This window comes from Phoenix dactylifera, unplaced genomic scaffold (genome assembly GCF_009389715.1).
Source record: "Phoenix dactylifera cultivar Barhee BC4 unplaced genomic scaffold, palm_55x_up_171113_PBpolish2nd_filt_p 000051F, whole genome shotgun sequence".
Lineage (NCBI taxonomy): Eukaryota > Viridiplantae > Streptophyta > Magnoliopsida > Arecales > Arecaceae > Phoenix > Phoenix dactylifera.
The window spans coordinates 663036-677877 of record NW_024067670.1 but is presented as its reverse complement, the minus strand read 5'-3'; the positions used below and the strand labels follow the sequence as shown (position 1 = coordinate 677877).

General features: G+C 37.0%; 1 protein-coding gene across 1 annotated transcript in view; it reads right to left on the bottom strand.

Moving 5' to 3' along the window:
* LOC103716981 (phospholipid-transporting ATPase 3) overlaps positions 1–14842 on the bottom strand; it is a 55395-nt gene that overhangs the window by 25941 nt on the left and 14612 nt on the right. The window contains 8 exon segments of the mRNA XM_008805204.4: positions 611–727; positions 816–893; positions 1003–1087; positions 1874–1995; positions 2131–2196; positions 5522–5628; positions 10287–10383; positions 10512–10589. Of these exon segments, the coding sequence (XP_008803426.2) occupies positions 611–727; positions 816–893; positions 1003–1087; positions 1874–1995; positions 2131–2196; positions 5522–5628; positions 10287–10383; positions 10512–10589 (750 nt within the window).

The window sequence follows — 14842 nt, the reverse complement described above, 5'->3', positions numbered from 1 at the left end:
CACCCACGAGTTTCAATCATAATAGTAGAGATCAAGGTTCGCCGTCTCAATACCAAATCCAAATATCGGTACCATCCTATTACAGTATTGGTATGCGTGAAACAGTGGCCAATTTAATGTACCGAGTGTCAATACAACCCTGAACCGCGTACTGGTACGGTACGTTATGGTCAATACAGTACGTTATGGCCGATAAGCACTAGTACCAACCGGTACGACAAACCTTGGTAGAGAGATAATTCACATCCAAGGTAATTAGAATGCAAGTATTTCTTGAAGAATCAATGCTTGATAAGTGCTTGATACATGTGCTTGATATATGTGCTTGATATATGCCAAAAGATTTCATCTCAATCTAAGTATAATGTCAAAGTTTCAAATCCCAAAATGGAAAGTCCATATTAATCTGTATATATGATCATATTCTATCCTAATATGTTACAGGGAATGTAAAAGAATGACAGCAGCCATCAATCACTTTAACCATTGTTAAGCACCAATCTTTAAGCATTGTCCAGGTTCACCTAAATCGTAAAACCTTGCAGAAACTGCAGTAATGAACAATATGAAAATCATCCTATGCAACATGGAAGATAACACAATAAAGTACCTGTCCAAGCTCCTCGTTCAAATTCGACGTCCGTGCCAATGCAGGGGTATTGCTTTCAGCATGGTACATATTCAAATCCTTGTTGATAAATTGAGTCGACTGAATAAATTTGATCATCTGAATACAAGGTGATAATATAAGAAACTTCGCTTATATGTGAAATATTTCATAGCAGCATCTAGGCTAGAAAATTTCTGGGCTTTACCTCAATGGATACATATAAAGAAATGGGGATGATAGTTGAATACAATGTTATTAGGGTAAACATTGTCAAAATAGTGACCTGAAAAGCACATTAGGCATCTCAGCAGAAAAAAAAAAAAGCATAGTAGGCATGTAAGTGATGGTATACAACTAAATTTTACATCACAATTCTTTCAGCAAAAAAGTACCACAAATCTGTTGTCAGGGTTGAACTGAGGCTCCACATCTCCAAAAAAACCTAGGTAATAGTACTTGCGATTGATGAACACCCCACTAAAGAAAATCAAGAAAACAAAATGAGTGATAATAATCATAATAGTCAAATAAGATGGATACATTGCTATTGTGTGTGCGCACATTGGTTCTAGAAGCATATGATACATTGGCATGCATAGTATAAGTTTTTCTTTTTTCTGGGTTGGGGGTGGGGGGGGGGGGGGGGGGGGGGGGGGGGGGGGTGGGGTTAGCTGCACTCATTCACAAGAATATTAGGACAAAGTAATTGTTACTACAAGCTTCCTCAACAGTGTGCTAATTGTTATTAGTGATTTAGGACCACACTGACAAACAAATATCGAAATTCTAGATATTTGAGCTGTTCAAATTATGATCTGCCATACCACCCAGTACAAAGCGTACCATACCATACTGTAACGGATGGGAACTAGTACAAAACTTAAATTCAGGTCGGTACAGCCCCTGTACCGTCCTATGCTGAAGTGTGCTACCCCATATCACGGTGTACCATAGCGTACCGAGGTATGTACCAATCCATACCGAAATGTACTGATCCATAACAAGGTATATTGAGATAAAAAGTGAGAAAAATGGCTAAAAAACTATTTCGCTATGAGGTATTTACCATATCATACCGAATTAGTACAGTACTAGTAAGATACCCGATACCAAGATTGTAGACCTACAAGTAAACTTTGACTATACCACAAGCATGACCATAACCAACAAGGAGGTTTTTAGCATTGCACAAAAGATATTTATCATGTATATTATTCAAGAGCAAATAATGACATAGCAGCTTAAATGTAAAACTAACTTGACCTTCCAATGGCTCCAATGAGACACATGTTGAAGAGACAACCAAAAAGAGCAAGTATGAGTTTATCGAGTTTCCTCTCCAATGTACTTCTTTTAGAAGGAACATTCATAGAATTCATCATAACCTGCAGTATAATGAAGAAAAGAGCCATTAATGAAAAGATGAAAACACAAGAATATGCATCGAGGAAGAGAAAAATGGATGCCCATGAAGTTAAATGGAATCCGTCAATTAATATAGGGCTTGTAAGAAAACGCACTTTTGTCTCATGCCCTGTAAATATAACAGCCCCAACAATATATTCTGTGTTCCTCAAGCTGCATCCCTACATAATTATATCAATTTGAGGTAAATGAAACACATGAATGAATGGAAGATGGAGATACTAATATGAAAGTGAGCAATGATTAAAAGTACAGAGGAGGATCTTTTTCTATCAAAAGCCAAAGGGATGATTGAGGAAGAAAATAAGTTTAGATATTTGCTATATTGTAACCAAAACCTGGAACACCATATAATTTTACCATACATATACATAAGTTGTCCTGCATGCTTTTCACAAATCTTTTTATAGTTCCTGCACTTGATCCACCATTGAAGTTAGTTTTGTGTTAGTATCACGGTATCACCACTTATAGTGCATCAAGCTTGGTGACCAACATCACTATTCTAGTTTGTTTCCAATAATTTAATGACCCAGACCACATTATGCTACAAGTTTACCATCTCATAGGCATCATCTGATGCACATTATAGTTGTTAACTTCACCATCAAGTATTTAGTCTTGTTGTCAATCTATCTGTAAAACGTAACTATTCATGCATGTGTATGTGTTTTTGTGCATATAATTTAGATTATTTGGACCATCCTTGTCTCAAGAGGTCAAGAAGTATGTCTTACACAGAGTATGTCTTACACAAAAAAAATTTAACCTAGAGTTTCAAGAGAATATTCCTTACAAATGCATTAGATGTAACTCAAAATGAATATTCTTGTAAAGTTTCTAAGCAAATATTCATGTTAATATCGTACATAAGTTGGGTTAGGGTCACGTCACCATCAGATCAAAGCAACCCTCATCGAAATCTATTTTCTTTAACCAGGTAACCAGATTTGGATCTTCATCTGGATACCAGATCAGAAACTCTTGACAGCTCTAGGTAATTAGATTGGATTAGATCCAATTCATTAAGAGGCAATTACTTGTGCCATTAACTACTTGTGCCATTATAGCATCTGATGCATGTACCATCTCGATCATGGACTCTGAAATTTATCTTGAAGAGATATTGTTTCTTGCATGGTCAAATTGTCTCAATTTTCTTTTTTCTGAGCTACATTAGAGGTTAGCATTCTCATAGATGGCATGTTAATATGCTCAAGAATAGATTCAGAAAATGAGGTAAACACAATATTATAATAAACTTCAACCATATCAGTTTAGTCTCAGTTTAAGGGTCTACAAGCAAATAAGCCGTGTGGTGCGCAGGTCACGAGATGGTAATACAATGATATGCTACTCCCAAAAATTAGAAATAATATCAATCAAGTTTATCTCATAATATAGGAGATAATTGTAATGATCAAAATATGTAGGTTAAGTAGTGGAATTTTTTTTTCAATCCACAAAATTCCCAGCCCCTGAGTTTCATTAATTGCAACAAGACAACTTGGTCTATCTGAATTTCAGACTTTTCAACACCTCTGATTGACCCCAACTATATTGATTCCCTCTGCTTCGCATATTCATGACAAAGATAAGCCAAATCTATGAAAAATAAATTACCATGAAAAGTGTTATAAACTTATAATTAAGGTCTGAAGTCAAGCTAGAGTCTGACAATTAGATAAACAAAATATTCAATAAAAAACAACTAAAAAGAATAAGAAAGGGACTATATAAAGGTCACCCAATAAATGTTACACAAAATTTGAAGGATGAAATTTAAATTACTTTAGAAAAAGAAATCCACCAAATGACATTAAATGTAGTAGAATTATAGACATCTCTGAACCATGGTATCAAAACTCAATGTGGGAAGAAGTTAAATTTTGGCACCAGTCTGAATTATTCGTATTAAATAAAAAAACAATCTTAGATTTTTTAATATCTTCTTACAAAAGTAATATTTGATATAATCTAGTTCTATTTTTATTATTTTAAACGGTATCAAAGCAACCTAATAATACCCTCAATCTAAACAGAACTGATGAGGAAACCTGATATGAATGGAAGATGGAAAGAGAATCCTTCATGCCATCATTTGTGCTTACTCTTTCCAACAATCATGTTCAATTGATTGTGCACAAAGATTCTCCAATCTCTCTTATTTCACATCGTTTACTCATTACTCAGCAAAAATGCAAGGAATAGGTTGACATGGGAGAGTTCTGGAGCCAAGAGGAGTCAATTTGCGTTCAGCAACTTTCACATCACAAGTGATGAAGATACTAGGGGGCATGGATTAATATAGATAGAGATCAAATTCCATGAGCTACTGAGACTAGTTTAGAGATTTTGTTAATGGATTATTTTTTTAATTAGGTCCAACATATGGGACTAAACAAAGAATTATTAAGTCACATACGCTAAAGTCTGAGGTGGCTTCACAATTGATTTTCTTCAATTCTTCATGAATTCTGGTGATTTCTTCGTCCTGGATTTCCCTAGCTACAATATATATAATTTGGTTTCAGAAATTGCATGGAGAACTTATGTTCCTCGAAAAATCTAGTTTCCTTTTTGTTTGTTCCAACAGAAATTAGGCGACTTTGGAAAACTTATTTTTAAATCTCTCAAAAACATTTTCCTTTCATGAAAAAAATCTACCAAGGTTTGCCGTCTCTAAACCGGACCTCGTATCGGTGCCACACTAGTATAGTATTAGTACGGTATGGTGCAAAATTTTTTCGGCGACCGAGTATCAATACGCCACCCGTACCGCATGCCAGTAACAAACCGATATGGTATGATGTGCTCCGTAATGCCAGGTTCAGGCCGGAACGGCAAATCATGAATCCTACTTTTCTTTTTTTAGCTTCCATGAATTTTTTTACAACCAAAAAGGCGCCAATGCATTTAATTAACAAGAAAGAGTGGAGTCAATACCCCATTGCTATAGACAACTTATAAATTTACCATGTAAGAGAGTTCAGTTGGTCTTGTTACAGTGGAGAATGAATTTCCTCAATAGTATGGCAAAATTCAGCTGATGAGATGAGACCAAGTAGTGGGATTAAACTAGAAATCATGCAAAAAGAATACACAAGTTGTAGCAATCAAGATTCAGGAACAATCTTTCTGACTAATATGCAGTTCCTTTAGGCACATAAAAGAACTTCAATGTCTTTATCAACAAAAAATAATAGAACAAAAGAAAGGCCATATATTATTTAGAAAATTTTACAGTATCCATCTAGAGCATCTATTTGAAACATGGGATTGGAATCAACAAGGTTCAATCTGGCAAAACCCTAGTATCTTGCAATAGAAAGTATGATACAGATTAACCAAATATTACAAATGCAACTAATGATTCTTGACTTTAAGACAAGCATGCCCACATTTTGCACCATATCATGGAACCTGCCTTGCCCCAGAATAGCATGAGACAAACAATGAAAACAACAAGAAGGTAATGAAACTCACTCTTAATAAAAGTTGATTTGGAGAAAGAGGCAATGTTTGCTTTTCAATGATAAGATTTCCAGTAAAGGTGTACAGTGAATTGTTTGGCTGTTCACATTGCATTTCCCCTGCACATGTATTAAGGATATTAAGATAGATAATAGATGAAAACCAATAATGCAAAACACCATAAGCAAAAGAGAAATATACGCTAATTTGAGTAAACATTTTGCAAGAAGATTGTATATCATGATAGCAGATTCACATATAGGTTAGCATAGATAGAAGGATTTCCTTTGCTCAAAAAACTCAAAACTATATCTTCGGATGTGATGAAAGGATTGACAAAATAAAAATGTAACAGGCAGGAAAGTTTTAACACATTGTGTATATTGTGTACAAGCATGGATCCCGTACCAATGCCACACTAGCACTATCGATACGATATGGTATGAGGTCTTTACACCGTACCCGTACCGGTCGGCGTATTGGTGACGGCCCGGACCGGTCCGTACCGATACGGCAGTCATACCAGCCAGTTTTCCAATGAAAAGCTCCCGGTACCAGATCCCATAGTGATCTGATACCGGTCCCAGCCCGAACCGGTTCGAACTGGCCGGTACGGGCCGGTACGACATACCATGTTCTGGCCAGTACGGCGAACCATGCTTGTACTATCATCACCATTCAAGCCTTTTTCCAACATAAAAAGGTTTGTGGATCATAACCTGAGTTGATAAGATTCCATACGAAGGCAAACTTTTATGAATTGCCATCAAATTGACAACAAACACATAGAATTAGCACAAGATTTTTGGTGAAGGCAGATTTTGGCAGTGAAGGAAAAGTTGTGCAACCTTAAATGTCATTAAGCAAATCAAGTGAGCAATATACCTTATTGGTCATAGTTATAGCTCATGAAACAAAGAACTGACTTGAATTAGATGAGTCTTCAGTTTAAGAACTTATTTAATTTTTCCCTAGTTTGGATCTACTTAAGCCATATCTTTTGTAGGTCATAAGATGATATCCCTATTTTCCAATTTCTTTTGTTTAGTTACAAATTCATTCTACGGATTAGGGTTAATTTAATCAGATTAATGGTTCTGAGTAGGCATAATTTCTGAGGATTCAAATTATTACAGCTTATAGATGTAGGGGAAATGCCATCTCCAGATGTTGAAGAAGATCAATAAAATTTTGATTGTCTTTAACATTTGCTCCTTCCTTTCTTGTGCATGTTGCATTCCACGCACGTCAGTTTTTGAGCTTGACAAGCTACAATCAATCATGTACTCAATCAGAACTCCCAAGCCACCATTTTCCCTATATCTAATTAGTCTTAGATTGAAAGCATTCTAAAATTCAATAGTCATCGGCAATCCTTCATTTTTCAACTAGTCTTCAAAAAATGAAAGAAAAACAAAGATGACAAGGTCTGACATGAAGAACTATCATCCAACCATACAGACATCTAGATAGTCAAAAGAGAGTTATTTCTGTTTGGTTTTCAATGTCACTTGTGATGGTTTGGACTCCTAATAAAGATTAAAGTAAAGACTAATCTTCTAAGAAAGCTTGAACATGTTTGATGAAAAAAAAGACGGTAAACCGAAGAATGACCTTGAGTAAAATCCTCAAGTCCTAGCAGCTCCAAAGAAAGGAAAACCTTTCATTTTTTATATAGCCCTTACGGACAAATCCTTAGGTGCTTTGCTTTCACAAAAGAATGATGAAGGACAGGAAAGGGTCTTACACTATTTAAGCCGAAAGATGGTGGACGCAAAGAACAAATACTTGGCTATCGAGAAGATGCGCCTCGTGCTTATATTCCCAGTCAAAAAGCTCAAGCATTAACTCTTGGCACATCAAACCATGTTCATATCCAAGGTGGACCCCATTAAATACATCATGACAAGATCAACACTATCCGAGAATCTAGCCAAATGGGCAGTATTACTAATTGAACTTTATATCCTATACAGCCCACAAAGGCGACCGAACAAGCCTGTTTGGACTTTCCTGACAACATATCCAATTCCAAATGATTCCCCCCGAACATGAACCAATTCCCTATCCAAAAATTTGGACTATCCCTAATTCGCCCCTCCTAGAACCCTAGATCATGAGGACCATAACTAGGTAATGTCCCCTTTTTTTTGTCAGATCAGGTACATACCATCACTACCAGTCCCATTAGGTACTATATTGTTCCACTGGAAAAAAAAGTATTGGGTTCGGTACTGGCATCTATAATCTTGCCCTATATGGTACATGAAGTATAGGATGCAATATCAAGACTAACTCTACCAAAAAGACAATGTGAACCTAAGACCAAACAACTTGGGCTAGAAGTGGGCCCAAGCTGGCCTGAGGCCTATTGGGCCAAGCTAACTTTAGGTCGGTGCAAGGGCTAGATAGAGGCAATTGGGCTTGCGTTGGGGCCTAAACATAGAGCTCAAAGATTGAACCAAGCTTAGGTTAATGCTTGTCCTAACCCGGGCCAAAGTCGAAGCCTGGGATCCCAAGATTAGGCCCAAAGTTCGCTCGGAACCAAGCCCGAAGCCAGCTTGGAACCAAGCCTTAACCTGGCCCAAGGCACGATCGAACCCTATATGCAATCAAGCCCTAAGCTAGACCCTTGTCACTCTTTGATGAGTTCGATTCATTGGGTTTAGTGAGTCTAAGGATGACTGAGGGGGGGGCAAGGGCTAAAACCCTTGATCTCTAATTTCTATCCCTTATTTCCCTTCGAGATTTAGATCCATTGCCTCTTTCCACCTCCCCACCCACTTCCACATGACATAATAGCCCCTCACATCACCCTCCCATCATTACCGGACACTGATCCAAGCAGCTCCAATCCCTTAACAACACCTTCAAGCAAGCCCTCATCACCATGCACAAGATGCCCTAAATCTGGCTCATGTACCTCTCCTCCCTTACCCAACAACGCCTCCCACCATCGCTTGTCGCACCTTCAACCATGCTATCCATGCACTCCTTATCACCCAACACAACCGCCTCTAGCCCCCTACCTCACCCTTGTCATCTTCCCTAGCATCCCCATTAAGACCTTTCTCCACCGCTACCTTCTCTTCGACCCCTCCTACACTGAGGAGTTCATCAACTACCTCAACACCTACTAATGCTAGCAAGAGGCCACCAAGCTGTTGGCATCCTTCCTCAACGACAACTCCTGCCACTCCAAGGGCAAGACCCAAGACAACCAATCTTTTGGCCCAAACGGGCTACTTTTGGTGGCCCAATTGGGTTTCAACCCGAGGCCAAGCCCAAGTTGTGGCTGAGATTTTGAAAGATCTTTAGGCCTAATCGTAGTCCAAAAAACAAATTGTTTCAAGCTGAGCTCAGGCAGAAGAATGGCCAAATCCGACCTGGCCCGATTCCATCCACATAGACAACATTTAGATGCCCTCCATGTAATCCATATGGCAATTAACTGAGGGAATATATTTCCATTTTCCATGTCAAACAAATTATAGTTGTTGTTCAATAATACAAAAGATATGCTTTTTCTTGTTCAATTTCATACTATTTCGAGCAATATACTATTTCATTCTGACAGATGATAAACATTGGCATGATTCATTAACTCAATGATTTCTAGTAACCTAATTGCATTGCAAATATTAATTTTAGCGCATATATCATTTTAGTAAACTTAAATTGCAACTTATGTTATGTAATAAAATTAACCACCATGACTAGGGAACTTAAAGCGATACTCCTACCATAATATCTACAATAGCATAGCATTAGGACAATAAAACAAAAGAAAATGACAAAAAAACTCAAGGCAAAAATAGGCCCTACCAAGGGCAGGTAAAATTGTTTCAAAATATATTTAATACACTCTATCAATATGGCACAAGATACAATGCATATTGTACCCACCCATGGTAGACATGAATTTGATGCTCGCTATTTTGAACCATTGCCTTTGTATAGATGAGCAAACAAAAAAATTGGAAAAAAAAAGCTTGGCAAGACTTCAAATTATCTATCTATACCAGTAAAAACCAATTAACTATGCTAGAAATCAGATCTCTTTTGTATATCATATAGCATTCGTGATGAGTGGTGACCTTTTTTTTGAGTTCGTGTTTCAACTTTCAGCAAGACCCTAAAGACACTTCCAAAAAATGGCCACATTCCCCTTCTTAATCAACCTCATCCCCAAGATCCTCAAACATTTCTCTACATGTTTACCTCAACAAACTACGCAAAAGAGTCTCAAAACCTATCCTCTACAAGAACAAAATTAACTTGATTAAAAGTGAAATTTTTCGATAGATCAATGTCAACTATAAGTAGCTATGGAGATAGAAAGAATAAAAACAATTATATGCAAGCAGAAAGAAAAAGGCAATTTTGAGAGTAGGTGTGGCACCTAAACTAGCTCTTTGTCTAACTGGATGCAACAATTGTACATAAACATATAGAGACATGGAGGGCTTTGAGAATCCAGTGTACTACTGTAGGAAGTGGGTTTTAAAATTTACTATATCAAATCTAACCGCCATCACTATGACTATTATCAAAGGAATCAAAACAACATCTCTAAGCAATGGAAAAGACTTATCATCTGCTAAAATATTTATTTTCATGAATGCATATCACTAAATGAAGATTGATGATCAACTTGGCCAATGAACACTTCTCTACTAATTCAAAAGCTGGAACGTATGTTCAAAAGTATTCTTGTGTAGAACATAGCATAAGTCAAAAATAACTTTAGAAAACATCTGAACTAGAATGAAGGAACCTTTAAATTCAGCAGCTTTCTCAGGAGCCAAATAATCCCATGTTCTCTCCAATGCTTTTCTAATCTTCAAATTAGTCTCCCCATCAAGATTTGCAGTCTAAAACCCACAAAGTAGTAATTAGTTAGGGCATCCGATAGACATCTATATTTGATTTTTTTTCATTGCTACCATCATATATAAAAAGCAACAAACAAATTTTCAAGGATTTAGGCCTTGAAAGAAACCTCAATGTAGCAAACACCATCAGGATTTGTGCTAGCAAGGAATAGCAAATCAGCAGGGAAAAACCCATCTTGCTTAACCTGCTCCAAATATAAATAACCATTGTAAGCCCTTCATTGTTCATTAATTCATTAATCATGTATCTTTATTTTTTTTAAGCAAAAGCATTCATCCAAAACTTACAACTACAATTGTTATCTGAAATAATAGCAGCATGTGAATTGCTTCAGCTAAAGTTATTGCAATAGAGGTACTAAGAAACATTTTATATTGCACTATTGCACAAATAAGCACTTCAACATAGGTATGAGAGGGTGGCAAAAAGGATAACCTACCAAACTAACGTAAGATGTTGATCCAACAGATAAAGCAAGTGAACATATACCAATACCCAGAGTCTCGCATACCTTAAATTTATATGGTTCTTTAAGATACATATACGAAGCTGCTACATGTACCACTCATGTCTTATGTATGACCGATGTACATTATAATTGCATATAATCTCCCAAATCCCTTAAATATGGATTCCAGTGCATTAGCACGACCTACTTAACACATGCGTCTCAAGTTTCATCATAAAGCTCTAAGTTCATCTTCTCGGACTTATCACAAATGCTTTGGGAGTTGGTGTATAACTTTGGCAATTTCTTCTCAATCTCAACCATTTAATATGTCTACCTCAACTTTCTTGTCCATGTGATATTTCCCTATGAATTCAAGCCTATACTTAGAAATAGATTATAATTAGAAACTACCGAGCAAAGCTCCAAAGTTTACTAGAAACCCAGGTTCGCCATACTAGTGCGTACCATCCCGCACCAGGCATATCGTACGATACCAATACCGAGCCAAGACTCGATATAGGAGGTGTACCAAGTCTTAGTACGCCAAACTGACCAACGTACTGAGTGTACCAAGTACCAACACTCTAACAATATGGTATCAATATGTGGTCCAATACCAATACAGCAAACCTTGCTAGAAATCCTTGGTTTCAAATATTTAAGGATCTCTTCTTCAGTGTTTTGAGAGAATTCCTATAAAGTTAGAACATCAAAGCATTGTTGCTAAAGAAAGATACGATGTTGCTTTTCTACCACCCAGAAATACTCATTAGTGTCACTTTCTAAAATTTATCTCGTCCATGGAATGTCATATTGTACCGAATCGGGCGGTACGGGACATACCGCACCAATACACGGTACAGAGGGCATACAGAGTGTCGGTACGCCGACCGGCCTCTATACCAAGCTTTCTGATATGCCACAGCGTGGCACCAGTATGGAGCCCGATATCGAGATGGCGTACCTTGCTTTTGTCCAACCATTATCTTAAGTCAAACAACTTTAAAGTGGTGCAAGCTTCCCTTAAACTCATCCTTTACTGGCCTTATCATCAATCAACACCCCATAGGACTACAAGTCGGCTAGGTAGAGCAATCTAGACTTGGGTCCAGCTAGGGCCATCTTTAGGTCTAAGAATTAGACCAAGATCAAACCCATCACTTGGGGGTTTGAGTTGAGTCAAATCTCCTAGGTTGAGTCTAGCTCAAGGCGTGCTTCTTGAGCTAGATCCAGAATTTTCAAATAATATTTTTCAGTGTCAAAGTTCAGTCAAGTTAGGTCCAATTATCTCAAATTCATATCCAACGAATTAGATGTCCAATGTCCAATATTAATTTAAGAGAGACCCATGCCCAACAAGGTGGTCTTTAAGTATGAATCAGATATAAGTCGAGGCTATCCATCCTACTAGCACCCCCTAAGAGATATTCTATTTAATGACCTAAGAACAAGATAGAAGCTTGTGTTGCAAATAACACAAAATGAAGCACCTGTTCAAGCAATAAAATTTTGCAAAAGGTTGGAGGAAATGTAAGAAAAATTGTTACAACACAAGAAAAAATGGTAAAATGAGCTAGGTTTCCTTTACATTCTAGTGCAAGTTACAACATGTGATAAAAAGCTCCTTTGGTGTGATGAACTCTAATGATGCAAGAATTTGAACATTTCCTAAAGCAATGTAGTTTAGCAAATGTTAGATAGAAGGTGGCAAGAAATGTTAATAAACAAAAAATAAGCATCACGAACAGCCCTAACTATTGTAAGGACTAAGGATCATTTCCTTCCTACCAACACAAGATCCATAATAATGCCGCCTCGATACCAAGCCCCACACCGGTGCCACCCTGTTACCGTATCGAAATGCCCGGTGCAAGGCCGATTCGGCACTCTCCGTACCACGTACCAGTTTCAAACAAGTATGGTACGGTACGCCCTGTACTGTCCGATTTGACATAATATGGTGTGCCATGATAATGAGGCTACAAATAGATATGCCAAACAAAAAAACAAACATAAAGATTACAATAATTGCTACCCACTACTTCTTTGAGGATTTGCAAGGGTATTTCCTATCGACTATGATTAGGTGCATTCTAAGCTCGTACGATGTTGCTTGTGAGTTTAGATGATATAATAGAGAAAGTGAAATTAAAGGTCACACCATAGAAAAGACGGCTATTGTAAGAGATTTTTGATGGAGCGATATTACTTTCCATGTTAAACATCTTGATATCAAACCAAGATAAATAAGAGAACTTTTATGATAGGTTGGCAATGGCTAGAGGATGCAAAATAGGAAATGAATCTTAAGACTGTCAATCAAGGTTTTAAATCCCGTGGGATGGGAGTGCCCCAATTTTTCCATGGAACGGGACAACCCGCTATCCCGCCTAATCCCAGCAACAATTTTGATCATCCATCCCATTAGATATCCTCCGTCTCTCTCCCGTTCTTTCCTTTCTTTCATTCTTTCTTTCTTTTTCTTCTTTCTTTTCTTCCTTTTTTGTACCTTCCTTTCTTTCCTTTTCTTTTTCTTTCTTTTTCTTATCCCTTCATTTTTTTCTTTTTTCTTGTATTTTCTCTTCCCCTTCTTCCTTCTTTCCTCTCTTTTTCTTCTCCCTTCCTTACTTGCCTTTTTCTTCTTTTTTTCTTTCACTTTTTCCTTTTCTTCATCTTTTCTTCCTTTCTTTCTTTCCTCTTTCTTCTTTTCTCCCCACATGGATGGGTTTCGGAGTCTCGACCTATCCAGATCCCGTTTTCCCACAAGAACAGAACGGGATAAGACAGTTGGGATGCCCCCCATCCAATTGGGACTTAAAACCTTGCAGCCAATATTGATACATAAAAATAGCTCTTTAAGTGAGGACTCTACTATAGTAGCAAGACCTCATTACCTACAAATAAAAGAAGTCCAATATTACATATTCAACTGGATATCTTTTTTGGAGATTCTTTACCAAGTTCACTCTTGAACTTTTAATTTTGTACCACAAAAGCAATTGCAATTCCCTCATCAAACTCTTGTCCATTTAATTAAACTACTTCAGATTAAGTAATTTTGGAGGCTTTCTCCAAGTGCACATGAGCATAGGCAACATAATCAGCAAGGCAGATTCACCTTTCTTCAAATTGATCTAGGTTCACAAGCTCCACTCTAACCAGATTGCCTAAGTTAGGAATGTGAGACATGTAAAGGACTATTAATGTCAAGGAATGAGAATATGCAAATACATACCTAGATGTATCATGCTATGAAGCATGAATTTAACCCCATAAATGGACAAGGGGTGTTAAGGATAAGATAAGCTACATGGTTTTTCAATTTCGGTCCTACGAGGGCATAAATTATGGTTCAAATTTTCTAGGAATCCTCAATAGAAACAGAAGTGAAAAGAGACTAAATTGAAACCACCATTTTAAGTCTATCTAACATTTGGACTCCAGTTGTTAAAATCCATATGAATAATTTAATAAAACTTAAGGTTTTCTTCTTTGTATGATGTATGCCAAGGAAGATGGTTATGATTCCTTTTACCTAGTTTTAACAATGCTTCGAAGGGTTTCCAATGGTGAAGACTAGTCCATGTAATCCCGTTTTGAAGAAAGTTATTCAATTACAGTTTTGAGGCTAGAAAACAAAATGTGTTTCCTACTCAAGGTAATGATTCCACAATGTCTAATACCTCATAACTTTCTAGTTTATCATTTACTAAGTTGTGATCCATTTTTAATGACATTTTGGCACTATTTATGCTATTCTCTACTTGTTCTTTAAGCTTGTTCAAATCCTGAGTCTCATTTCTAATTGTTTTGTTGGAATTTATGCACTAGAATGCCAAATTTACAAACAACATTCATCCCACATAAATATATGTTATTTATGCAGTTTGTGTAATAATCTATAAGGCCACGTCTAGAGGCAAGACTGCAGAACATTAAATGTTATGCTTCAAGTAGGTATAAGAGAACACAACAATGCACTCCTA